We start from the raw sequence: 26170 nt of genomic DNA on the forward strand, positions 1-26170 counted from the left end.
AAAGCTCTGATCTTCATTTTGAAAAAGAGAACGTTTCTCTAGCAACTGCTCACCATATGCCCTAATTTATCTTCAAGATTAGGGGTGGGCCCCCCTCTCACCCCAAAGCACAAGGGCATTGGTGGAGGGGAAAGTTTTTAGTTAATTAGGATTTTCATATTATTCCTGTCTCAGTAGCTCTTTCCAGAACCTAAATGGTTAAAGTAGAAAATGTTAGTAATTTTGCTGCAAATAAATTGATCAGTATGCAAGACGGTTGTCACCGGCTGAATCATGGTCCACAGTTAAGGTAAACAGATCTGTGATGACATTTTCTGAGCAGAATACCAATGCTGCTACATTTCTTCCCAGAGGTTTCTGACTCTTCTTATATGCGGATAAAATTCCTCTCCAAGAAGGTTTTGTTCACAGGAAAGAAATAGCATCTTTGTAAGAGTCTTCCTGAAAGGTGGGATTTCTTGTGTTTTGTGATTTATTTGTAATCGTAATTCTGTCGAGAGCATGGCAAGGAATGTTTTTGCTTTTCTGCATATCCTCTCTGTACAGTAGATGTTTTTGATGTGGAGTCTATTTAAAGTGTCTGGCAATGGAATGCAAGTAAAACAGTATTAACAGAGTTATCAGGAACAATGAAAACGGGGTTTCTTTTTTATATTCTTTGAGAGCGAGCTCTGTTTTATAATCTCTGTAGTTAATACATAAAAGCAATGACTAAATATACAGCTAGATTTTTAGCATTAGTGTTTCTGTGAAATATTTTTGACTACATGATGGCTTCGTATTTTTGTTGGCATATTCTAAAGTAAGAGCTATGATATAGTTTATTCTTAAATGTCTCTGTGCTAGGCAGAAAATCCCCCTTGCAATTGACTGCAATCAAAACCATTTAGCTGAGATGCATCTAACTCCCGTATGACTTCAGGGTGATGAAAAATACAGTTTCTAAAGAAGTTTTTGAAATCTGCTTTCTGAGAATATTTAAAAGAACATTTTGAAATCACTGTGTATGATGCTGTTGATGGGATTGGGAGCATTCATAATTCTGTGTTTAGCCTTAGATCCACATTTACTTGGAGTGATTGACATCTCAGCCATTCTGTGGATTAGTGGCTGGAAATCTGTCACATTTGTATTGATAAAAGTAGAATTTCCTCTCATTTAGTCAGGTGTTTGTACCTGACTTTAGTTGTGTTTTTTACAGTAGATGCTGAAGGATAAAGGAGCCCTGTGGAGAGCATGCTCAGTGGTCTCTGGCACGGAATAGCAAACCTGGAGCTGGTCCTCGCAGCTAATGTCAGGGATTCAAAGTCTCTGGGAGTCAGCAGAACCATTTCTCCAGGAGACTTTGGGTTTAAACCTGGCCCTGTCCATGTCTGCTGTGTTTAGGCAAGGGAGTATAGCTGAAAATTGTGTAATTAACAGGACCTTTTGTAGGATACACTTAGGAAGTCTTGTCATGCACAGCATTTCGAAGCTGCCCAGCAGGATGCATGGCTGTGGCTTGTGGAGAGGAGCAGAGCAGGAGCACCATCTCCAGAGCTGTGTGATGCTCTTTGTGAGGGCACCTGGCCAAGAGCTGCCCTGCCCTGGGGGACACCTCAGCAAGTCACAAATCTGTGTCAGAGAAAGACAGATCTGCATTTCAGGCAGTGGATCTGGGGTGGGGCTCAAGATTTAAAGTTTGGGCTTGAGAGCTGTGGTTTAATAATTCCCTAGCAAAAAAGAGAAGTCCAGTTCATCCTGACATGCTGCACTTTTCAGTAATTCTTGCTCTGATTGAGGTTCTCATGCACTTTCATGGTATCCTTGTGCAGCATTTATCTTGCTCTTTGTGCTTTGCTTTGTGAAGTGCACAGCGACTAGTTCTTTTGCAGATCTATGTAACAGCTTGAGACAAACATGGATTTTTGGGGGAATAAATGGGTATTTTGGGGGAATAAATACTGGTATTTTATCCCAGTATTTTAATGTGCATTTGCAGGTTATCTTTTATTTCAGAAACATCCGTGAATATTTTGGGGTCGACCTAAATGTGGCATTGAAGTAAAGTGTAATGCCCAAACTTTGAATGTCCAGCAGTGGAATTAAGTCTGGACAGAAATGGAGGGACTAATTCTGCTTTTACATCGTTCCCGGATTAATGTGGCTCCTCAGGGGTCCCCAGGAGGAACATAAATATTAGTGGCAGGATCTGGCCTGCTCCCAGACATGACAGTGATAAGACAAGAGCTGTTAAGTGTTGTCCAGCTGGAGGAATGTTCACTAAAGATTGCCAGTGTTGTGCTGGGTTTTGTTCTAATAACATTTCTGTGTTCTTTGGTAGATCTCTATGAACTCTCTAACCTCCAAATGAAATACTGTGTGCATTTTTTCAGCAAAAAAATTATTTCTATTTGACACTAAGAAACACCTTTTAAAGATTATAAAGCAATTTGTTCAGAACTCTGCCTCGATGGTTACAGATGATTTTATGAATGTTCAGCTTGACCTTGTTTCACTTCCTGAGAATTATGTTTGTGCTTTAATTTTGGGTAGAGTAAGCAACACTTGTCTTATTTCCATTGGCAGAAGGGAAGTCGACTCTTTGAAAATTCAATCTCAGAAAGAGAACACCTTGTTTCCCAGCACTTGTTACTGATGAAACACTTCTGTGAGCATCAGTGATAGTGTGTATCTGGACATGGGTTTAGATAAGCTTGAAAACATGATCTTTATGATTGTTGACTCAGCATGGATTTTTTGTTGGTTTTGTTTGTTTATTTTTTATATATATCTGTAACCAACTTGATGCTGCAGGTGTGGGCTTCCATACTAATTTATGCTCCAACAGAATGACTGGGACTGCCCTAAATTTATGTGACTCTAAAGAATTGTGAGCTACTCTTAAGACTTTCTTATGATAGTTTTTCTTTTGGTCTGTGTCTGATGCATGCTCCTTTTTTTGTTTTGTTTATGCTAATAGGCTTCTCTACCACAGTATTTCTGTCTTGAGACTCCAGTTTATGAGTGCCATTTTTTCTTTTCTCTCTTGTTTTCTTCCCAGAGCATACATAGACAGGTAACTTCACAGATGTTTAGTCAGAGAAGCAGCTGATGGTTCCATCAGATTTTGCTTTTGGCTCTGCCTTCCCAGGTTGGTTCTTGTATTTGAGATAAGATGTCAACGTTTTTACTTTTCTCACCAGGCATATTTTATAAACGTAAAAATATCATCAAGATCTGCTTCTTTTTTTATATTCTCATGAATGAGTGGAGCTGAAAGTAATTTGGGAAGCACTGCAGATCCATTCCTTCTTCTATCCATATGTTCTTGCAGCCTTCAGCTCTTGTGAGTTAAGTTCTTCCAGCCACGATCTGTTGTTTACATTTCTGCATAGCCATCCAACTTAGAGCTCCTGACACCCAGCTGAGCACTGAGATCACTTTGTCATCTGTGTCCCTGGAGTGCTCTTGTCCTCTGGTGTCACTGTTGGAACACCAAGGTAGTGTGTGAGGAGCTCCACTGCCGCCCTGGTGTGTCAGGTTCAGGGTGTTCCCTGCTCCATGGTGCCATTCCCACGGAGTTGCTTTCTTTGCTGTGTGGCTTGAAAGAGACCAAAGCCTCTTGGTTTCTCCATCAGCAGAACTCTTAATTCTGTTGTGTCAGGAGAGAGAGCCTGGAAAGCTGACTGCTTTTCTCAGCAGTGTATGTGCACCTCAAGCACCTCACGAGAGCTGCAGTAGCTCTCACCGTGGGTGATGTCTCTGACATGGGAGGCTCTGAAAAGGAAGGGTAAATTGGGTGTCTTACACACTGCTACATGTGCAGATCTGTCACATCTTCAGTACAGTGCTGCAGAATGGAAAGTCTTGTGATTTGAAGGGCTTGAGCCTTTCCTCCCTCTTAGCTGAGCTTTCATGCGGATGAGTGTCGATGATTTTTTTTTTCTCCTTGTGCTCATATCTCGGAAATGGAAACTTTTTAAGACCTCCTTCTAGGGCACAGTGAACTTGGTTTCATTCTCCCAGGACTGTGAAGACATATCTGAAGGCTGATTTGTCTAAGAAGTTACTTTCTTTGATGTGCAGTTCTCTAGAATAGAGATAACTACACAGTAAACTTCTTCAGCTTATAGGAAGATAGGCACATGATCTGTTTGTTCTTTCACGTGTTTTTCTCTGTTGTTTCTTTCACGTGTTTTTGGACACTGGCGTAACTGAACCTCTGGTTTGGCCATTCCTTTTACTCTTTTTTCCCTCTTTCTAAAAAATACACAGTTCTGTTTGTCCTTCCTACTTGAATCTTGATAGCTGCCCTTGCCTCTTATATTTTCATACATGTATGGCTGAAAATAAGTGCAGAAAAACAACTCATTCTGCCTATCTACAACCACCTGAATTGGACAATGATCAAAACTATCTGTCTAGGTCTCCCTGACTTATCAGGGGTGAGAGCAAGGGCTCTACAGAGAGAGATTTGCTCAGCCTGTTTTGGATGCACCTCTAAGCATGGAATTCATAAAGGAGAGCACAGGGGCTTTGTTTCCTTTTTTGAGTGAGCTGTAAAGTTACCTTAAACAATTTGTTTTGGCTTTTGGATGCAACCCTTCGTGTGTTTTTTCATCATCTTTGGTTTAGATTGAGGAAAATGAGGTTTCTCATCACAGTACAGTATTGTTCTTACTCTTAAAATATTGCTAAGAGATCATCTGAAATTGTCTTACAGTTACTACTTGAAAAAAATCTGATCTCCTTGATGATCTATACTGAAATGTGTTTCTGAGTGACAGGGACACTTTGCAGGTAGATTTATTATGGTTTTTACCATCTGCTTTAATAAATGAGTGAGCAGAGCATGTCAGAATGCCCTTCGGTTCTACCTGTGAGAGATGAGTTTGAATATTCTGAATGAATTATGGACATTAGACAGCTAAGGGTACTTATTCTGGAAATAGTGATTTACCAGTTGTTTGCATGCTGATGCTTTTATTTGTCTGCAGATATGCTAATGTGCATAAATGTTGTGCTTCCACATATCTGCAGCTTTAGTCACTGTGGAACTTTCTGGGGTGTGGGGGCATAGGCAGCGGTCTCATTGTTTGGCCTTGCAGACTTTGTTAAAAAATATTGGATTGCTCTGTTGCTTTTTAGTTGAAAAGGAGTTAATAAAACTAAATGTACTAGAAGAAATCCATGAAATCAGTGAACAGATAAAATGTTATTATTTGAAATGCATAATGTTGTATAATGGATGTGTGTAAAGTGTGGCAGAGATGGAAGTGCTCTCCAGACATAATGAAAGAACATGGATTCCTGTTTCTATAATTGAAGTTATTTCATACTTATCTGTTGGGGAAAAAATAGCAGGATTTTTTAAACAGATTTGCTTTCCATTAGTAATTATATTTAGCTGTAGCTCCAGATACCTTGCCAAGTTGTTTTTTTTTTTTAAGTTGGATGGAAGATGCATTTTCTTTCAAGATAATTAAATGTTTTGACTGTAGATTTTTCCTCCAGAGTGAATAAAGTATATGTGCATTAGAAAAAAGTTTTAATTGCTCATATAGTTTATAAGAGTTAGACAGACGGAAAACATTCATAATCCCATGCTTAATATAGGATAGAAGAGAAAAGTATAAATATGTTATATTCCACTTTTCTTTTTTGAAGTGTAATGAGCTGTTATTAATAGACTTTAGAAGTACTTGCCATTAGCAGTCTGAAAACCATTGCATAAGGTGAGCTTTTGCAGTTTCTCACATCAGAGTTTTGAGGTTTGATTAAACCTGTGGCGATACCTAAAGCTCTGGCAGAGGGATGAATATCAGCCTGGGTTTTTGGGCTCAATTCTGCTCTGCAAGACACACACAGAAATGCAGGAAGCCTTTGAACTCTTCCAAGTTCAGTCGGGCCCTCTGAATGCCTCCAGAATATAAATAATAAAAACCAGTATCACCTGATAATTCTTCTCTGCTCTCAGCTTGTGGCCTCTCTGGCAAACTGAGTTTTTGAACTTTTATTTTTCTTGGTACCCTGGCACCATGATCCGCAGCTTCATTTCCCTTGGGGATTCAGCTCTGCATTTCTGTACAAGGCACTTTAACTGTTGTAGAAGGTTGTTGGCCTTCATCTGGCAGCCTCTTAGAGACTTAAAATGAGAACCATCGGGTCAGTGGAATTACAGAGATACCTACCTGCAATTCTCTCTGTCTCCCAGGCATTATAATGTCTGTTGACCTAGCTGGGCTTTTTGTAAAGGATCTGTGAATCTGCTGGGTTTTTGTAGGACAGCTTTACTTTTCCTTAGAAATGAAAAGGAAAGCTTTCTCTGTTTGTTTTGGGAAGGGCCTGTCTGTAATGTTATCAGCAGAGGTTTCTCATTGAAGGTAATGCATTAAGGGATTTCCCCCACCTCTTCCCCTACCTGTGCCTTGCAGAAATGGCCTCAGATATTCCTGGCTCGGTGGCCTTGCCAGTGGCTCCCATGGCGAGTGGACAAGTGAGGATGGCAGGATCCATGCCTTCCAGAGGAGGAAAGCGTCGCTCTGGGTAAGCCATCTCCTTTTTTTCAGGTCTGAAATTGGAAATTACCTGCATTAGAAAACTCAAAATGCACCTGAATACATGTGTGTGTTAATTATGTAATGTTATATTTATGTAAGCTGCATTATGACATTAGTCACTGATGTTTTGTTTTTCTCTTCAATGCATCTGTTCTTCCTGCAAGATCAAACTTGCTGATAAGCATATGGCTTGTTGTTTGGCTTGTTTCAGAAGATTTTCAGGTTTGGCAAGACATCCAGAAAGGAGTTTGGATCCTGTGGCTATTGTAGATATAATGAATGCATATTGCCTATACCTGTTTAATCTCACAGTGATTTATCAAGTGAAAAAAGGTAGCAAGATTGCACATGGGGACTTCCTCAACTTCATCTGAAGGTTACACTTGGAAGCTCTTAAAGAGAGGCCTGTTAAAGATGTTTTCTTTATAGTTCCAGGTACAGAGATAGCATGAGAGCTCACTCTTCAGAGATTCTGGACAGTGACATTCTAGGTCTCGCTGGAAGCAGCCCAGTCTTCTTCTGGGAGAAGGGCCTGTATCAAATTCAGCCCTTACACAAGCTTGAGGGCTCTGCTAAAGAAGATTTGTTTTATCTAGCATCAGAGGCTGATGTGATGTAGGGGTAGTTGCCCACATCAAATTGTAATAGTAATTCTCGGTGTTAGGAAAAAAGTGGATCAAGAGCTTGAGAACAGAAAACTACTCTCTAGTATTAATAACTCCCTCCTGTTTTTACCAAAGGTTGATCACAAATAGTAATGGTTTTTGGATGATGCTTTCTCAGAGACAACTGATCTGAGAGTCTCTTCAAAAGAGATTGATTAGTTTTATGTTTAGTCCTAAATCAGACAGTGGTGGGGCTTAACAGGATCAACAGTGTGAGTGAAATCTTCCCTAGTGATCACCTAAGGAGGACATTATTCCTTGCAAGAGCTGCTCTAGGGAAATGTTCACCAAGGTATGTTGCCAGTTCTGTGTGTCTGCTCCAGTAACAGTGCTGGAGTCCCAGTCTTGGAGTGAATTAACAAGGGGGAAGGTTGACCTTGCCTCGAATGCAGAGTGAGGTTGGTGTGATGGAACACTCTGGATGGTTGTTCTGAGGGATGTTCCTTTGGGCAGAAGAGTTTGAATATCTCCCCCCACTGAGTGCCCTTCTTATGCTGAGCTAACTGTATGGAACTGGTTTGAGAAACTCCTAAAATCTCTTTGACTGGTATCACATTTTTATTTTCAAGCTGCTCAATGAGAAAACCTTTTTAAACTTGCACTCAAAAGAAAAGACAAAGCATTAACCTCTTTTCATTGCTACCTAACACAGATAAGGTTTTGTACTTGAGTTGCAGGATATTTGATCTCTTTTTTGATCATAAACTGTGTCAGCTCTGAATATCAGTTTGCAATTTACTGTTGCCAAGGTTTGATGCTGCTGACTGTGAAATATTCTGATATTAAATACTGACTTCATATTAATTGAAATGCTTTAATTGTTGCATTTTAAGTATTGTCATCTATTTGTGAGAAGGTGAAGTGAGGGGAGGGTGGGAGGAACATAAAATCAAATTATTTTAAATGTCTTTAACATGTTAATTCACTGAGTAAATTAGTATAGATTCACATTTATACCTGGATCATGTTATTTCATCTGTGCACCATAGCTCTGAACTAATTGCCTTTCTCCAAGCCTGAGCTGAGAGTGCTTTTTTTTTTTAATTATTATTATTTTTGTAATATTTTTTTAATGTTCCCTCTGTGTTTATTCAGACCTTGAGGGAAAGAATGCCTGCTGTGTCTAATTCCTCTGAGCTTCTTTTTGAACAAAGTTGCAACGAACACTTGTTCCTTTCGCTGCTGTTCTGGTGATACATCTTGGTACACCTCAGTCCTTGGGCATTTTAGGAGTGCTCTGTGTCAAACATAAAGGAGTGGAGCAAGCATACGCAGCCAGCTTTCCCAGTTTTGGTTATCTCTGAAAATTGTTTCTTTTTTCATAATTGCTGAGGCAAGCTGGCAGAATAATTGCTGTGTGGACTTGAATGTAGATCAGTTTAAACTCACTGGCTGTCCAGAAAGTGTTTCTGTCGTGTCGGCATTTGGCTTCATTGACATCTTGGAAAAATATTTTTCCTTTCTATAAATTATACCAACTACTTCACAGAAAAAAGATAATGCACTGCAGTGGTCAGTGACTATCTTAGATTATTGCACCCTCAGTTCTTTATTTAATGTGGTTTTAATTCAGGCTTTGCTGTATTAGAGGATAAGGGGCTCTTTCACCTTCCTGGGCTGTCTGTACTTGGGCAGGGAGGGTTGGGGTTTTTTGGATGAGCTGGTTTCATTGCATTGGTTTTGTTTTGGTTCATGGTGTAGTCTTGCCTTTTCTCTGAACCAAAACTATCAAAATCTGGGGAAAAGAGACCTCACTCCACCATTCTGCCCCTCAATTTTGTGCAGGATAAAAGGCTGTAATACAAATCCTCATCTGCTTCTCAGCTGCATTTGCTCCTGACCATTCCTGCCTGCCTTCTCCGTACACTGTGTAATCATGGCAAGCATCTTTTGACATTTCTTGGGAATTTTACATAGTAATTGTGTTGCAGTGTTGCAATCCTCTTGCATGTCAATTTTTTTACCCTGTGCAGGTCGACCTTGTTGGAGGCATTTTGGTTTGTAGGGTGTTTTTTATGAAAATGTTTCTAGTTGAGAATAATTAATTTTTTAAAGTATTTTTATTGCTGTATTTATGGTAGCCACACATCTTCTAAGGAAAATACATTTTAATAAGTACCTCATGCATCAGGCCTTTTCACGATTGATGTGAACAGTATGAAAGAGGAAAACAAGATTTATGCTGTCTCTTCAAAACAAAAGAGCATAGTGCAGCTCTTTTTTAAAGCCTCTTTTTAATGGGAATTTTAAATGAAGATAAAAGATAGTCTTTCTGAATCTTCTGAAATGATGTCATTTGTCTTCTGGGAGGCTGCTTCTACTGTTTTGCTAATGTGCAGTATATTCTATCTAAACAGAAGATCTTATCTGTCAGGGTATGAGGAGGTTGATGGAATATTATTTTTACGTGTTCTGCTGTGTTCTACTAAAGGTTGCAACTGATTCACTGCCTTTCCTTCTGCCTTGCTGTAAAGCACAGTGGATCAGGCAGGACACTGGAATCAATGACTTTATGTCTGAGGGGTTTTTTAATGTTTCAAAGAGTTTTTTCACTTTGCACAGTGAAATTAGGAAATGTGTTATTAACCAAGATGGAACAGAGATACATTTGCTGATGCATTTTTTTAAAGTGTTGATATTTTATATGAAATTTATGTTCAACTTTTATATGAAATAAAGGGCTTGGGTAGTTTAACAAAGCAAAGTCATTATTTAAAGACTTAGTCTGGTGCAGACTGGTGTTATACCCCATGCATTCAGATTCTGCTGTGATGAGCCCACTATAAATGTGGGAGGTGTTACCTGAGGATATTAACCCATCAAGAATCTCCTAAAGGAAGAAGCTGATATCCAACCATCATAAATAGGTGGGTTAGCCGTCCTCACTCCCTCAGAGTGCAGGTAGCAGGATCAAGCCTTAAGCTGTTATCATCATCTCTAATTCCCCGCATTGTATTCCAGTAATAATAAACTAGATTAAATGCAGTACAGCTAATATTTGATTTTGGGGAAAACTCATCCCTTAGCACTCAGCTGGAGTATTTGGCTGGAAGCTAAATAAATCATAGAATCATATCCACCAAGGCATGTGATCTCAGTGTACTGTAGAGGAAGGAAAAGAGGAACAAAATTAATCTGTCCCAGATTAAAGCAGTGTCTCATAAAATCCCTGAAGAAAAGTCTTTCCCCCACAGGTGTATAATTTTTTTCTGCAGCCCTTTTCCCCCAGTTTGAAACTGGGTGTTTCTCTCAGATGTGTTTCAGCTGCCAGTGAAACCCAGGTAAGGGTGTGATGCTTTTGTGAGTGGCTTCAGGTGCAGCCATCCCAGTGCTGCCCTCCCCTTGTAAACAAACAGCTCTCCTTAACATTGACCTCTGCATTTTCAGTTAGGGGTAGAAACATTCCAATTCCTATAAATGGGAAGGTTTTTCTGGAATGTCACATTATTACACGTGGGGAGGAAGCAGGTAGGTGAGAGGAGACCCTGGGCTATACCACATGTGTAAATGTTAAATTTATGGGAATGCTGCAAGGGAATCAAGGGGGATTCAGGCTGCTGGTGCCACATTTGGGGTGCCAGCAGCAGCTGGGCCCTGGCTTAGCTGCAGCCCTGTGGCAGAGCTGAGGCCACTGGGGGTCAGTGCTGTTCTGCATGAGGCAGCTGAGGGATCATCACGGACCTTGGAACCGGATTTGGTGCTAATTAGGTGAGCAAAGATGTAATTTATGGTGAAAACGATGATTGCATCAAAGCTAAGCGAGTTAAATACGCAGCTTTTCTTAAAGCTCTTTGGGGAAAATGGTTTTCTCTTTGCTTCCTCCAGAAATGAATAATCACTGTTACCATCTGGAAAATATTATTGTAGCTTTTCTAGTGCCATGTCCAATTCCTGTGCTGACTTGCTGCCCTCATTCCATTTGTACAGAGGTTGCTGTGACTCAGACACATCTTTTATGGGCCGGAATCTCTTGGTTGTCAGAATTTAAGAAGGAAGAATTTAGAAGAATTTAGGAGAGCGCTGCCTGACTGGCACTTCTCTATGCTGATGTAGTTTTAAAGACTGTTTTTGCATCTTTGTTCCCACACTCTGGACATACAAATCTCAATTTTTAATTGGTAGGAATCATTTTAGTATTGGGATAAATATCATTGTCACTTTGAAGGTTTTTTGCCCTTAATAGGACTTATACCTGTTAATATGAACAGTATTAGAGACATGGAATCTCTAGTTGTATGAAGTTTTACTACACTGAAAGGATGGAAAGCTTAGAGAGTTAAAGAAATCTGAAAAAATGTTTGCAAAACAAAACTATCATTTCCTGTCTACACAAATTAAGAGAGATTGATCAACGTCTGTATATTATACTAACGTATTTTTTATTAAAATAAATAAACTAATATTATTGTATATTATAGTTTTATATCAGCTGGACTGTCTAATGGCAGAGTTACGTCTTTATATTTGGGGATATAAATATTTATCCACCTTTTTTTAGAGGTATAGAAATGTCTAAAATGCTTTGTAAATTATATTATTGTATAACTGTAGTGATAATATCTATGATACACTCATACTGCCTAATACAGGAATCTAATTTAGATGTCTAAATCAGGAAGATAATCTTCCTAGCCTGTTTGTGTAAGAAGTGAAGAAAGAGGTTTCTGCTTTTTGTGGTTCCTTGGAGGAGCCAAACTGGCTCAAGGGATTTGGCCCAAGGAAGAACTCCACTCTTCCACAGCCTTGAGAAGTTCTGGAACACAAATCAGCTGATGAGCTGCTCCTAGATCCTGGAGGGGATGGGCAAGACTGGAATCCTCAGCCCTTAACACCTCCAGGCAAAACACAAATCTAACAACACTGAGAACAGCTGTTCATGCCACCATTGCCAACACCTTGATTGCTGATTTGGAAATCTTGCTTTTACAGAATGGACTTTGATGATGAAGATGGGGAAGGGCCCAGCAAATTTTCAAGGTGAGCATTTACAAGAGTTGACCAAATCACTGATTTCTTTCAGTGGGGAAAGACAGCTGTCTCATTACTGATGTTTGAAAATCAATATAAATACAGGTGAAGAACTTGCCAACAGCTCAACCCAAATATTAGTTACTCTTTTTATTAGCTTCCTCTGAAAATCAGGCATTTTGGCAGAAACCTGCCTGATGTAGTTATTGGCTTATAAAGCTGACAGCCTGTGTGTCACAATTTCACTCTGGAGCTATATCAAATGAGAAAACTTGTGATTTTTAGCTTATTATTTCAACTGCTGTAGATGAACTTCGGTTATTTGACATTGCTGAAGTTGTCTTTTGGCCACTGAAAAGGAAATTTCATTTCTAATTTATTTCAGATGTTAATTGCTTATCAAGATGATTTGACAGATTGTAGAGGTGGATTGTTTTTTTAAAGTTAGTGAACTTTACATTATGTACCATTAGGTGTAACTGAATAGTAAAAATTGACAAAAAAATGTTAATTCACATGGAATATTCAAAGCTAGAAATAAACAGTAAAGCCTCATTGCCATTTTTTCACTTTTCTTTTTTTTTTCCTGGTCACACTGTTTGCATTTTTTCATTAGAAACCAAGCAGCTGCACTGAGGGGTGTAGATACTTTGAGGCCTGTGGGTAACTGCTGATTATCCAAATTGTAATTGCAGCTCTGTAGCAGCAGCCATGTTGCAGCACAGCTGTCACTGTAGGGTTTAACGGGGTCATTCCAGTCTGAAAGAGAAGTGTGCTGAAGATCCACTGTGACACCATATCATCATTTACTGGACAAGACCAGCAGTGCTTTTGTTTGGTTGATGTCATTTATAGAACCAGTTAAAACTGGTGATTTGAGGGCTTGGTCCTAATATTTACTAGAAGACACATGTTAAGGGAACAAGATTTGTGAGGAATGGGAGCTGATTTGTGCCTGCACAAGCATCAGGGTTTCTGGGCACACTGATACCCATGTGTTGGTCCTTCCCCATTCTGGTTTTGGCCTTTCAAAATTTGGTGGTGGGTTGAGCCAATAATTCCATTGCTTTTAATGGAGAGGTATGCTGTGCTGTGCTTAGACTCAGTTGGTTTTTGGTGTCAGATCAAAATCTAAGTCTTAAATTCTGCGTAGACCCCAGATTGTTCTGTTTTTAGAGTACAGAAGAAGCATGCAGAGACACCCAGGGCTACATTCCGACATCCTCTTCAAGTTGTTCCCTTCTCCAGATTGCTCACATGACCTAGCTTGTTTCAGTCAAAATTATTTAGTTGTCAAAGAGCTGCTGTTTAAATGTTGAGGCTAACCCAGCTGGCTTTGACTGAAGTGCCTGAAGGAGCACTTGTGCAGAGGTCAGCTGGGAGGCTGGAAGGGAAAACCAGTTGGAGGCAGGTTGGAGGCAAAAACATCCTCAGTTATTGCAGAGCAGGATGAGTGGCCAAGGGCCAGGCTGGTGGGAGCACAGGAGCAGCGTTGTTAGCACAGTGCCCCATGGCAGGTGACACACACTGCTGCTGCTCAGGGCTTCCAGCTCAGCTCAGGTATCCCTGCATGACACAGAGCCTGTGCATGTGCTTCCCCTGTAATGTGCCCATTCCTCATTCAATTGGGCTTTTTGCTGAAAATTACTTGGCCTCAGTCTGTTCTCCAGGCAGAGTCAAGGGGAATAGAGTGGTGTTATGACTTGAATGTTCTGAGGGTGCTGGTGTTGAACACAGCATAAAGAAATGCATCTCAAGATTTGCTTAAGCTTTGTCTTCACTGTTTGAATGAGGAACTGGCATAGGTGGATTCCCTAAAATTAGTTTTAATTCATTTCAGACAGAAAAAAAGTAAAATTTCATTATTGATTTGTTAGAAGAGGAAAGCATGCTTATTTAGTCTGTATTACTTTTTTAGCTAATACATAGGACCTTCATAGGCTATCTGTTGTAACAAATTACATCATTTTGGAGAGGTGTAATGTTAATAAAATTCTCATTGAACTGTTCTTGAGCAGTTATAGTCTTCACTTGTAGAAAAGCCATTACCTTATTTTTGTGTTTTCCAAAACATACATTTTGTGTTTTGGAAATCACAGTTTCGTTTCAAACAAATGAGTCTTTCCATAACTATGCTAGCAAAATTCAATTTCATATGATTAGTGCATTTTTAGCAAAGAGAAAGAGGAGCAGCATGTAATTTTTTACTGAAATGTCACATTGCTGCCTGCCTTTGGGACAATGCTTCAGAAACAGTGAAGCTTTAGTTCCATAGGACAAAAGTCCCATTGGTCTGGGTTTCCTCCATAAAGGTGCTGCTCAAACACCACACATACCTGCCTGGGCATCCAACTTCTGTTGATTTGAGTAGGAATGAGGTACCTGTTTACTTCTAGGGAATTAAGCCAGTTTAAATTTCACTTCTGTTTACCCAGCAGTTTCACCTGCCTGCCTGCCTGTTGCCAGCCTCCAGGACAGTCAGTGCAGTGTCTGTACCTACAGAACTTTTTCCCTTACATAAGGCATCGCCCTTCAGCCGTGTCTCTGCCCTCCTGTGCTATCTGTAGACCATCAGTGCCCTCTGCTGAATGGAGGGAGCTGTGGTTGCAAGCTGGAACAGACACAGCCCCTTCACTTCCAGCACAGCAATGAATATTTCATGCCCTGCTGTGGATAAAAGCTCACTGGTGTTTTCTGTACTGGTGCTGCTTGTTAAGTTTCCTAAGAAATCAGTGTATGTCAAAGTGTTTGCTTAAATCCACTGAAATGTGTCTTGTATTTTTTTTACTATACAAATGAAGTTTCTGGATTGGCATGGCTTGGATCAAGCTCTGTGTTTTCTTTGCTGTATCATTCTTATTACCTTGTTTTTTTCTGTTATTTGTAATGGTTTGCACTTGTAAATTTTTTTGCTTTCTGCTGTGTGTTGGCTATCACACAATGCATAACCCCTGCTGACTGATGTACTGTCTTTTGTTTCTAGGTATGATGGTGATCAAATCACTGGTGATAAGGAAAAGTTTGCAAGGTAGGCGTGTCCTGTAGAGCTCTTCTGCTGAGAGAAAAGAGGGGGATGTTCGTGTCCAAAAAATCTCAGTACGTGTGCCTTAGCTTAGAGACATGGTTACTCTGTTTTAGGTGAGATGATGATCAAAGTAGTGCTGACACAGAAGGGAAAGGTAGGAAAAAGAGACGTCAAATATGGTTTGCCCCCATTTTTCTTTTATATGATGCTGTTCATACTGATCTTTTGGCTGTTCCAAAACTGCTTGAAGTACAAACCCATAGTGGTTTTGGATCAGCTCCCCTGTATCCCAAAATCTAATGTCCCTTCTTAATTTCTGTATAAAAACAAGGTTAGAAATGACAGAATTAGGACATCATTCTGTACATGTTTGTGAATGCCATGGCTCTTAGGACACACACGCTTTGGAAGAGAAGCGCAGCCTCTCTTTTTCTTTTAAGGCTTTAAATTTGAACTTGTTTCCGGAAACTTTTGGGGTATTGTCTGCTTGAACATTTCCACAGCCAGCAGATTAATTTGCTATTACTTTCTAGCTTTTAAGATCATAAATGAAGTGGACTATTGGGATACTCCTTTTCTCTCAGAAAGCTTTAGAGTCTCTTTGTTTAGTCTCTATAAAATGGTTGTTTTCAATCTCCAAAAGTACTGAAATACTTGAGTGGTAGACAATGTATTATGTACCTATAAGTGTGAAATGTGTGTTGAATCTGTCTGTTCTTTGTCTCTCTCTCTTTTTTTCTTAACCACCGCTTCTGTGAAAGTGCTGAACTTAGAGCAAGCTTTCATCATGTAAAAATGCTTTTATCTTCCCTGTGTCCATATTTATCTGCATGTACCAGCTGGCATGTACACACGTGTGCTCTGTGTACATGTGCAGTGTCACACCAGCTCTGTGTGTGTGACCCAGCTCCCCTTGTTCCCTCCTACATCTGTGCAGACCCACACAGGGGCTGTTCCTCAGCCAGGTGAAATGAAAGGTTCACTATTACAGTGTCCTGGACAGTGAGTGACCTCAGGCAAGGCTTGGCTGTAATTTACTGAGCATAGCTGGATTTTCTGCATATCACACAGTAAGCATAGGAATAATAATTCTGCATGTAGCCCTAACAAGTGTTGTTTCTGCAGACTGTGCCCTCATGCATGTAACACCTGTATGTGCAGGGGCAGGAAAAAGCAGGGCAAGCACTTGCATTCCTCTATTTCAGGAAGCAGCATACAATTCTTTCCTGCATTTTAATAAAAGGCTTAATTCCTGAGAGTATCCAAAAAGTGTGCCAAGCCTAGCTTCTGCTTTCATGTCAGTCTTCACAACAGTCAGCTCCAAAGAATGTTGCAGTTTCTTTTAATGTTGTGTTATCACATCAGTCAATGCTGGTGGACTCTCCAAGTGATCACCTCTCACATCTTGTTGGATCAGCCAGCGATCCCACAAGACAATGCCATGCACAGCTCATTGAAATCAGTGGAAGATGCTGCTTTGACAACTGAAGCATCATCTACCTGTCGTGTACTTGTATTTAGCTGCCACCTGACAGGTACAGTATGAGAAGATGAGTGCTGGGCACTGAAGCATTCTAGGTCCATTTGGACCATTTCAGATGTATATATTGGTGTGATTCCTTAATGCTGATCAAGTAGTGGTAATTTCCAGAATGGGAAAACTGAACTCTGAGATGTTTATTTCTGAAAGATTCTGGTGGGTGTCCATTTGAGGATTTCTCAAATTTGACTCACCACCTCAGCCATATGATTGCTCTAAAGGATGAGAACATTGCAGCCTAGCCCAACTTGGGGCAGCATCAAGTACTGTCATTGTTGCTTCCCTGCTGTGCTAAATTGTCCCTGAACATAAATTCTGGTCTATGTCTGACAAGCCAGATGTTTACTTGCTGTCTTTTGTACTTATTTTATTTATTTATTGGGATTTTTTTTTTTTTTTATGTACTGTTATCCCATATATGGTCCCAGTGCTGCAGTCTGATCCTGCAGGCATGTAGTGACTCCCTGCAGGGATGTGGGGTGTTCCAAACAGCATTGTTTGGCATCTGTGTTGTCACTGAGTGGGCTTTTTTCATAAGTCAGTGCTGACGTTTCCTGCTGACCTGATCCAGTTGTTAGTGAGAGGTTTCCTCTAAAGGACACCTTTTATGAGCAGCTGAGAGATGCATCACAGCAAATCTGGGAGTTTGACTGGAGTTGGCAGATGTTAGCTCCTCACATATTTCTACTTCATTTTTGTCCTTAAACCAAAGGAGATTAAACTAGTTAAGAGATTAAGGCCACAAGCCAATAAATAGAAATACAGGTTCTTTTCACAGCTATGGGCAAATCATATTTATCTGTCTGTGGCCTGGATTTTCTGTCTGTAAATGGAGGGATAACAGTGGTTGGCTTTGTAAAACACTTTGCTCTCCCGGGGTGCAAACAGCAAAACAAGTGCGAAGCATTATGATTCATTACCTCCAGTTGAGATTCTTACACTGCTCACGTCTCTTTCCTGTTGCTTTGGTGTTTCTTTAAATGCTCAGGGAGAATCACAGTGAGATTGAGAGGCGCAGGAGGAACAAGATGACCCAGTACATCACGGAGCTATCGGACATGGTGCCCACGTGCAGCGCCCTGGCTCGCAAGCCCGACAAGCTGACCATCCTTCGCATGGCTGTTTCCCACATGAAATCCATGAGGGGCACTGGAAACAAATCTACTGATGGAGCTTACAAGCCTTCCTTTCTTACAGAGCAGGTAGAATTTACGAAAATGTTGGTTTTCCCTGGTTTTTTTTGGTGTTAAAAGGTGTAGAGCCTCAGCTTGGTCCTTCACTGTAGTGTGGCAGCTGGTACCAGTTACGTATCCAAGGTGTGAATACAGACAGGTTTTTGTGACTGTTTGGACTTGATCTTAACACCATGACGGATCGTTCTTTTTGGAGAAGCAAATTGGCATTCTTACCATTGAGATATGTCCATCTGAAAAACAAGTACTCACTGCCTTGCAGAAAGGAATTTTCACCTCCAGATCTGGCTTCTTCCCATCCAAACAGAGATTCTCTAAAATAAGTAAAAATTAGTCTGGAAAGACCTGCCTCTCTCTCTGGGGATTAGAGGAAAGTTGAAAACATCATTTAGTCTTAATATTGGAGTTCCCAGCAGCTGAACTGGACAGAGATGAATCCCATCTCTCCTAGCTGAGGTACTTCTTGGTTACGTTTTTGATAGAAGAAGGAAGATGCACCCAGTGCTTGAAGGAAAACTTTGTTTACTGAACACATTGAAAATTCCTACCACCTCCATTGTTTGCGAAGTCCTATGGGTGTAGTGTTCATTTTTGTGGTCTGAAGTGATTTGAGCACTTACACATGGAAGTTATGGCTGGAGGCAATACTTCTTTCTCTTAGGTAAACAGCAGCTGCTGCTGACCCCTCAGTGCTCACGACTGCTTATTCCAGCTCTCCTGGAGTGTGTTTCTGAAGGGACTGTGCCATTCTGCTGGTGGCACACCATAGTCACTTCTCATTGCAATTTTTTCTTTTTTTAGATCTTGCAGAATTACAGAGTTTGCTTTCACCTTTTTTAATAATGTGCAAAACTGATTATACTATCCTCAGTATAGTGTGGCCAGCTGTGCTATGAGGTTTTGTTCAGTCAGTAGTTCAGGATCAATGTCTATAACAAAGGAGCAGAAGTTGACAATCTGTTGATTGTTTCTTGAGATGAGTTATCCATTTCTTAGTAGTTAGCCAGATTTTTATCCTCACCTTAATTAGCTAATACCTACCACTGGCACACCAACCCTGCTGAGACATCCCACCTGGAATGAGACTCGGTGTTTGAGTTCCAGGTGCAGGATCTTAACAAGCTCTGGTGGTCACTTTAGCCACCAAAGGCTGTTCCAGCTTCTTTTGCAGGAATTGGAGTGGTAGTTGTCATCCTTTGCCATGAGAGGTTTTCAAGCTCTGTTAAGCAAAGGGAGTATTTCTGGGTGATGCTGAGGCTTCACACTCACAGGCTGGAATACCTCCAGAACCTTCTTGTGTAGTGGCTCAGGGCCCTTAATGGAAGAAGAGGCTGGGGATTCTTTCCTCATTCCCATTACACTTTCTGCCTTTTATCTCTTGACTGTTTAATTTACAAACAGAGCTCATCCTGAGCAGGGCTGGGGAGAGCCAAACTAGAAAGTCTTATTGCTTTCCTTCCAACTAAATTATTCAGAACTTTTAATTAAGGGATGAATTTGCCACGAGTTAGAGCTGTTCATTTCCTCTGTTTGTACTCTGAAATATCTTTTTATTTTTTAATGTTAGATGCCTGTCACAGATTATACAGTGAGTATTAGTTGTTTATTTTCTTCAAGTGCATGGAGATCGCCAGAGGAAAGGCAATAACAGAAAATAAAACATTGTTTGTTATTGAGATGGGCAATTTATGCCTTGCTGCAAGTTTGGTTGTATTGTGAAAATTTTTGTCTCGGTTTTGATCAGTTCGTAAGATCACAAGAAAACAATATTTTCTGACAGTGACTGATGTTATATTTAATTCCCTTTCCTCACTGGCATTCTAATCAAATCCTTTCTTTGGAAGGAACTGAAACACCTTATCCTGGAGGCTGCAGATGGGTTCCTGTTTGTGGTTGCAGCTGAGACGGGCAGAGTGATCTACGTGTCGGACTCGGTGACTCCCGTGCTGAACCAGCCGCAGTCGGAGTGGTTTGGCAGCACTTTGTACGAGCAGGTTCACCCAGATGATGTGGAAAAGCTGCGGGAGCAACTGTGTACATCTGAAAACTCCATGACAGGTCAGAAGTGGCTGATGTGTGCTTCTGGGTGTTCAGGATCCCTGGAGAGCTTTTCCTGACATTCAGAGTGTCGGGTGTAAAAATCTGGTTGAAGTGAAACTCAGCTAGATTAAACTGTGTTTCCTTGCAGGCAGCACAGTAATATAAATCTTCTTTTGAGTGACTGCATTTTGCTTCCTATTCATTGACTTCAGTCAAACCACCTTCATGTAGCTCTGCATTCAAACTCTGGTTTGGAATCTAGATTGTTCTCAGGCTTGGTCTGCAAATCTAGATTGTTTTCATTTCATCCTCAATGAACTTGTGACTTCTTGACAAGTATGTGTTTCTTTGGGGCAGTGTTTAACTTGAAGTCAAAAATCATATTCAGACTTTTCTCTTTTCATACAAGTTCCGTGTCGTTTGCTAATTGGAATCTTGAAGGGAAAAAATCCAGTGTTTGGCAACTAAAAATATACTGGATTTTAATCATGGGCCTCCTGTGCAGCAGTGTAAGTTGCCTGAAAGTTGAATACCTATCATGTTGCACATAAAACTAAATCATACTCATATCTACAACTCTGACTTTTACAGTTATTCATGCACAAAGCTGCCAATAGGAACCTACCTTGTCTTTAATAGGATATGTGTATGGTAGAGCTGTGAGAATTAGCTAAATTTTGTTGTAACTCAAACTTGGAAAGGAGGAAACTTCTCTTTTTATTCTTCACTTACTATGTTTATAGCTGAAGGAAAAAAGGTAGGGGATAATATTCAAAAAACCCCTGATCCTTGCAGAAGTCATAATTTCTCTTTGCTTTAGTAGTTAAGATTTCTGACCTGGTTTGCTGGAAGTTTTGTTGTGTTTCATAACTCAAAGGACAGCGGTCCAGTTTTGAGTGAACCTGCACACTGTTTACAACTTCCATGTCAAAACAGTGCCAAATTCATGATTTCCTGTGGTTTGAATGTGATGTGGTTTTGGCAGAGCTTTCGTGTATTCAAATGGGAAGCTCAAAGCAAAATTCTGTGGTAAAACTCCAGATGGAAAGAAACCAAGTGAGCAGTTAGGGGAACCTGTGCAGGGCAAAACAGCTGAGTTTCATGCCACGAGACTTGCAAAAGAGCACAACCTCTGTTTTTATTATGTAGCCTGTAATACATTTTAACATTCATACCATCTTGTCCAAGAAGCAATTACTCCAGTGCCTCAGTGAACAGTCATGTTTTGACTTCCGAAAGTGCTCAGTTATGGGACTTAACCTGCTCAAACCAGAGCTGGACTAGACAAATGCAGAGCACTTCTGAAAACCCAACTCTGTACTTTTTCCAGCCTTAGCTATGGGCTTTTCTTCTGCGCTGGATTGATCTGTTGCCAGTGGAAAGAGAAGTTCAATAGTATTTATAGAGCTAAATCTTTTCCCTGCCTGAATCTTGTGGAGTTGTCAGATTGACACAGAAGGCCTGTAAATCTGGTGTACATGGACAGCTGAACATTTGCCTAGCATGAGCAAAGCAGGGTTGCCTGCTCAGCTTTTTAAATACTTTTGTTTTAAAGGTGTGGCTGGTGAAGTACAGTAATTTTGTTTACAAGTAGTTCTGTCAGTTTGTGGAGCATACAGACCGCCAGAAAGTTCTAGATTTGTTATTTTAAACTTGTATTTCCTCCACTCCACAGAGAAGCAGTCTTCTATAAGGACTGTCAGTCCAGGCTCAATTTGTTTATTAACATCAGGCACCATCATTCTTGCTCCTTTGAGATACCTTTCTAGGAGAAAGGTGATTCTAAAGTCCATTCAGCCAGTTACACTTCCCTTGATGTAGCACAGGCCATATGGAGAGCAGAAGCTTTGCAACAAGTACTGAATGAAATCTTGCAGTGACCTGAAATAATATGTGCCTTAGTGACATTTTAAAAGATGTCGAGGAGGCAAATGCATTTCCTCTAATTTGGTGTTTATTAAACCAAGTTTTGCTTGGCTTTCCAAAGGCATGTTTCGTGCAGAACAAAGGGCAATGTAGAGCTTGAAAGTGATGGAAACCACAAGCTGCATCTAGAGTGTTTTTTGCTCAGACTGAAGTTCACTTCAGGCAGTAGGAACATCCTCATCTTGTCTGGCTGTTGAGCACAGAATCTGCTTAGGGAAAAGATTTTCAAGTGAAAGTTCTGATCTTTAATTTTGCTCTCTTCCTCATTTTCTCAGGGTCCATTTTCTCAATGCTCTAACCTCCCCCTTCAGCCCTTGAGCTGGGAAAGCAGTGACAGCATTTTGACTCAGGAGAAACTTCACTTGCCCTGCAGCAGATCCGAGCAGTGTCCTTTGGTTGTAATTGTCTTGTTACAAGTTCTGATCATTAGTGTGGTGTTGCTGGGATTTTCCCAGCACCTCTTAGCAGTCCTGCTACCCAGAGATGCTGTTCCAGACCCTGAGAACTTGGGAGGCTGCCAGTGCCAATGGGGAGGGACAAAGAACAAGCCAGTGGAGGAAGCAGGCTCCTGCTCACATTTCTGCCCCCAGGAGTAAGGCTGGGACTGGGGCTGTGCTCACATGAGCATTTTTTGGCAGTCACACAGCTTATGCAATCCTCACCTCATTTCACCCTCTCCTCCTTTGGCATTTCTGTGGTACTTACATATGAGTCACATCAAGGGGTTGACCTGCTGAAAGCTAAACTAAGCTAAAACCCCTTGGTTTTGGTAGAGACAGCTCTTTGGCCCACCTGGTCATGGGGTTTCTCAAACTCTTGTGGGTGCTAACACCAAGGAGAAGCAGAAAGTGAATAGTTAGAAGACAGGACTTCAGGAGCTGTAAAATATGTGTTAAATTGTAGTGTCTGTTAACCATGACCTCAACCACGTGGTGTGTTTGGGGAGTTAATTGCTTGCTCTTCCTTGAAATTTTAGGATATGGGGAAGGATGGATAGTTTGTATTTAACTTTGTGTCCTTGGAGACTTTATTCCCTGGAAATAGAACAATTGTCTGCTTGTTTATTGTGCATTAATTGCTAACACATTGTAGCAACAGGAAAGCTGAACTGTGCAGTGTATGAACAGTTAGAAATGATCTAGAAAAGAACAGCTGAGCCGTGATGATGGCAAAAAATTGAGCTCCCAATTTTTTTATGTGCGTCATGTGCGTGATTAATCAGAATGGGGCAGATATTCAGAGTGATAATTCATTTTCCCTCTTTGTTCTTGAAAATCTGCAGATGTCAAAATAAATCACTTCAAATATGATGAAGATCAGATCCCACGGGAGGATCCATTAGCAAAGAGCTCTTTGTGGTCAGGGTGCACTGGTGGAGCTTGGGGCATATTGGGTTCAGGTGCAGGCTCAGTCCCAGTGCTAGTGAGACCCTCTCAGCTGCAGACAGCAAATATCTAATGAGAGAACAGACAGAACTTAGATTTAAGTGTAGAGCAAAGCCACTTTTGAAGAATTCCTCTGCTACATTAGCTTTCCAAAAAATGACTGAGTGAGTATTGTAGTAGACTGTCCTTCTGTTAAAATGCAGTGCTCCAGAGCACTTTGCAAGACTGATTTCTACAAATCTAATTCTCCATAAGTAGTTCATGAAAGAAGAGAGTGATGAGCACAGACAACTCTCTATGATTGCCTGGAAATATTCCCAGTGATTCCATGATGTGTCTGAGATGTAAGATCCCCGTTCCTGCACCCAGCATCTCCAGTGGGGCAAATGGGAAACACTGAGGTTTGTTACCTTCAATCCTGGGCTGCAGGCAGCACAGCACATAGAAATCAGCTATAACATCTCCCTGCAGCCCCAGCCTCTGTGCCTGGAGAGGCAGGGAGCAGCATTTGCCATCCCACCCATGACACAAAGGCTCCCCAGGACAGTTGGGTTCCCCAGGAGTCCTTGCTGAACTGTTGAGGGGTGCTGAAAGTGCAGAGCAGTGAACCAGAACATCTATAGCTTTCATTTTCAAGTAATTTAAAAATGACTAAGTCACTTCACTTGCTAGCTGACAAAGATTAGTTGAGGTTACTTCTGGACAGAACTTGTATGCCAAGTTTAGTCTTGGCAAGATCTTTTATTGCCATATTTTTTAAGTGCGACAAAGTAGAACTTAATGATGGAAATGGTGACTGACCACAGCAAAACTTGAGCTGATAGGCATCTCTTGAGAAGGAAAAAGCATTGTGTGACAATTTTCTGTGGTTTGTGTTTATTGTGGAAGCATCACTCCGTGCTATACAAGCATATATTTGGTCTGGGGAGCCTGTCTCACAGAACCTTCTAATAGCATGTTGTCTTGCAGTGATGATTTCAGCTTAAGCAGTTTTCTGTCCAGCTGCAAACCCTTGTTACCAAGCAGTTTGTAGACACAGCCACAAAATCCAGATGTTGCAAATAGAGTAAAATTGTAAAAATGAGAAAACTGTTCAGTTTGAAAGAGGGAAGGGCCAGAGACCAGGGGCTCACCAGTGGAGAGGCAGAGTAAGGCATTCCACAGCACTGAACAGATGATAAATAACCATGTGAAAGAGAAAATTTGGGATAACTTTTCTCCTCAGCACATAATCTGACTGAAAATCAGCGCAGGATTGTTTGTGCTGTGAGCTGCCTTATGCTGCCATGTCTGTTTTCCAGCTCTGATTTCTGCATGATCTTTCTTAGAAGGAAGAGGATGCTTCTCATATTGACAGCCAGCCAAGTGAATGCAAATGTGTTTTGAACTCTGACTTTCCCTGAATTATTTAGAACTGCAGCTGATACAGAGAAGAGCTGGATGAGACTCCCATTTGGCTTCACATATAAAATTCTCCAAAGAAATTAAAAGGCTGAGTTGAGCCATGACAAGAAACACAGTCCTGGCAAATACAATCCAGTTCTGCCTTAAACGTCATCATCAGTAATAGTAAAACTCATGTTTAATGAAAAGTAATATATTATCAAAACAATGTATGGGTTGAGTTCTGCACTCTATTGGCAAACCACTGTATTAGTTTCTCCACATCTACTTTAAAATTGGATCAGCCTATTTATTAAAAAAAAAAGGGGTAAAAATGTCTATTGTAGGTATTTGTGCCAAAAGTTCTATACCAAAAATATATTGTCAGAAGGTCTTTCTTTTGTAGACATTAAGATACTTCTCAAAGATTGATACTTTTCTACTCAGAGACTCAGAGCTCTTAATACTCTCTGGAAAAAAAAAAAAAAAAGAAAAGAAATTAAAAATCCTTTTTTTCAGGGAAGCATATTTTTGCTGAGACAGTTGACTAAACAAGAAGCTGTCATAGAGCTCCCTTGGGACTTTGTTCTGTAGCCTTTGGTTCTGAAGAGCACATTTGTCAGAGGTTTATGCATCAGAAAGGTACTCTGTGTGTGAAGGGCTGTTTCAACTGACAGCACTTGATTTCTTTATTTTTTACTTCTGTCTGTGAGCTCTTTTAAGTACATGAACCCTAAAGAACCATCTGTCTGTGAAACGTGCCCAGCCCAGCAGATTGGAAAGTCAGAGAACAGAGAATTAAAACCAGATCCCTGCATTTTTGATTTTAACATCTTAGTACAGGGTGACTGACCTAGTAAGACTGTTGCCTCTGGGCAGGTAGGGAATGAGTTGTATAATATTTTGTTTATAGAGAGTTAATAGCTACTTGTGCTTTTTATCCCAGGATACAAGAGAGGTTTTCACTGAATGTCCACGAAGCATCGCAACAAGCAGGCACCCAGTAAACAACACACAGCAAAGCTGGTGGGATGGGGAGGAAAGTTTCCATAGACATGATATGTCCTGAATTCTTTTATGTCTCTGCAGAACTGTCCAAGACTTGACTCAGTTTTTTATGGGATTTTCCACCCACCCACACATACCCACACAGCCCCCACTTTATTCCTTGGAGGGTTGGAGACAGCTGTGTCAGGATTATGGTACCTGCAGTGGAAGGTAACAGAGATTTCTGAAAATAGATGCTTCAACACTGTGGTTGCCTTGAAAAAGAAGGAGCAATTCTTGAAACATACTGCCACGTATAGAATGTATATGAGTGGCTGATGTGAACAGCATATTTCGGGTTCCAGTCTGTTTTTACTGTAGAAAAAGCCCATTTTGGCAAGGCATCTTTTTGTCTTTTAAGTGTGAAATCTGGAAAGAGATTGTTGTTGACAACTACCAAATCATCATGTGATACCTGTTTTTCAGTGGAGTTATGTGGTCCCACTGGCGTTGCTG

The 26170-nt window shown here is 40.6% G+C and overlaps 1 protein-coding gene across 3 annotated transcripts in view; it reads left to right on the forward strand.

The window, feature by feature from the left end:
- The window catches only part of ARNT2 (aryl hydrocarbon receptor nuclear translocator 2), a 91420-nt gene that overhangs the window by 18141 nt on the left and 47109 nt on the right, over window positions 1–26170 (forward strand). The window contains exons 1-6 of one of the 3 annotated variants that reach the window (XM_054272830.1): window positions 273–448; window positions 6417–6528; window positions 12137–12184; window positions 15159–15203; window positions 17729–17942; window positions 19778–19991. In XM_054272830.1, the coding sequence (XP_054128805.1) occupies window positions 6419–6528; window positions 12137–12184; window positions 15159–15203; window positions 17729–17942; window positions 19778–19991 (631 nt within the window). In that variant the 5' untranslated portion in view covers window positions 273–448; window positions 6417–6418. Of the gene's footprint in view, window positions 1–272; window positions 449–6416; window positions 6529–12136; window positions 12185–15158; window positions 15204–17728; window positions 17943–19777; window positions 19992–26170 lie in introns of those variants that run through there. The other 2 variants (XM_054272829.1, XM_054272831.1) reach the window with 2 other exon arrangements.

This window comes from Melozone crissalis, unplaced genomic scaffold, assembly GCF_028551555.1.
Source record: "Melozone crissalis strain CALT ecotype California unplaced genomic scaffold, PUWL_Pcris_2 ptg000014l_1, whole genome shotgun sequence".
In the NCBI taxonomy this organism is placed as follows: Eukaryota; Metazoa; Chordata; class Aves; order Passeriformes; family Passerellidae; genus Melozone; species Melozone crissalis.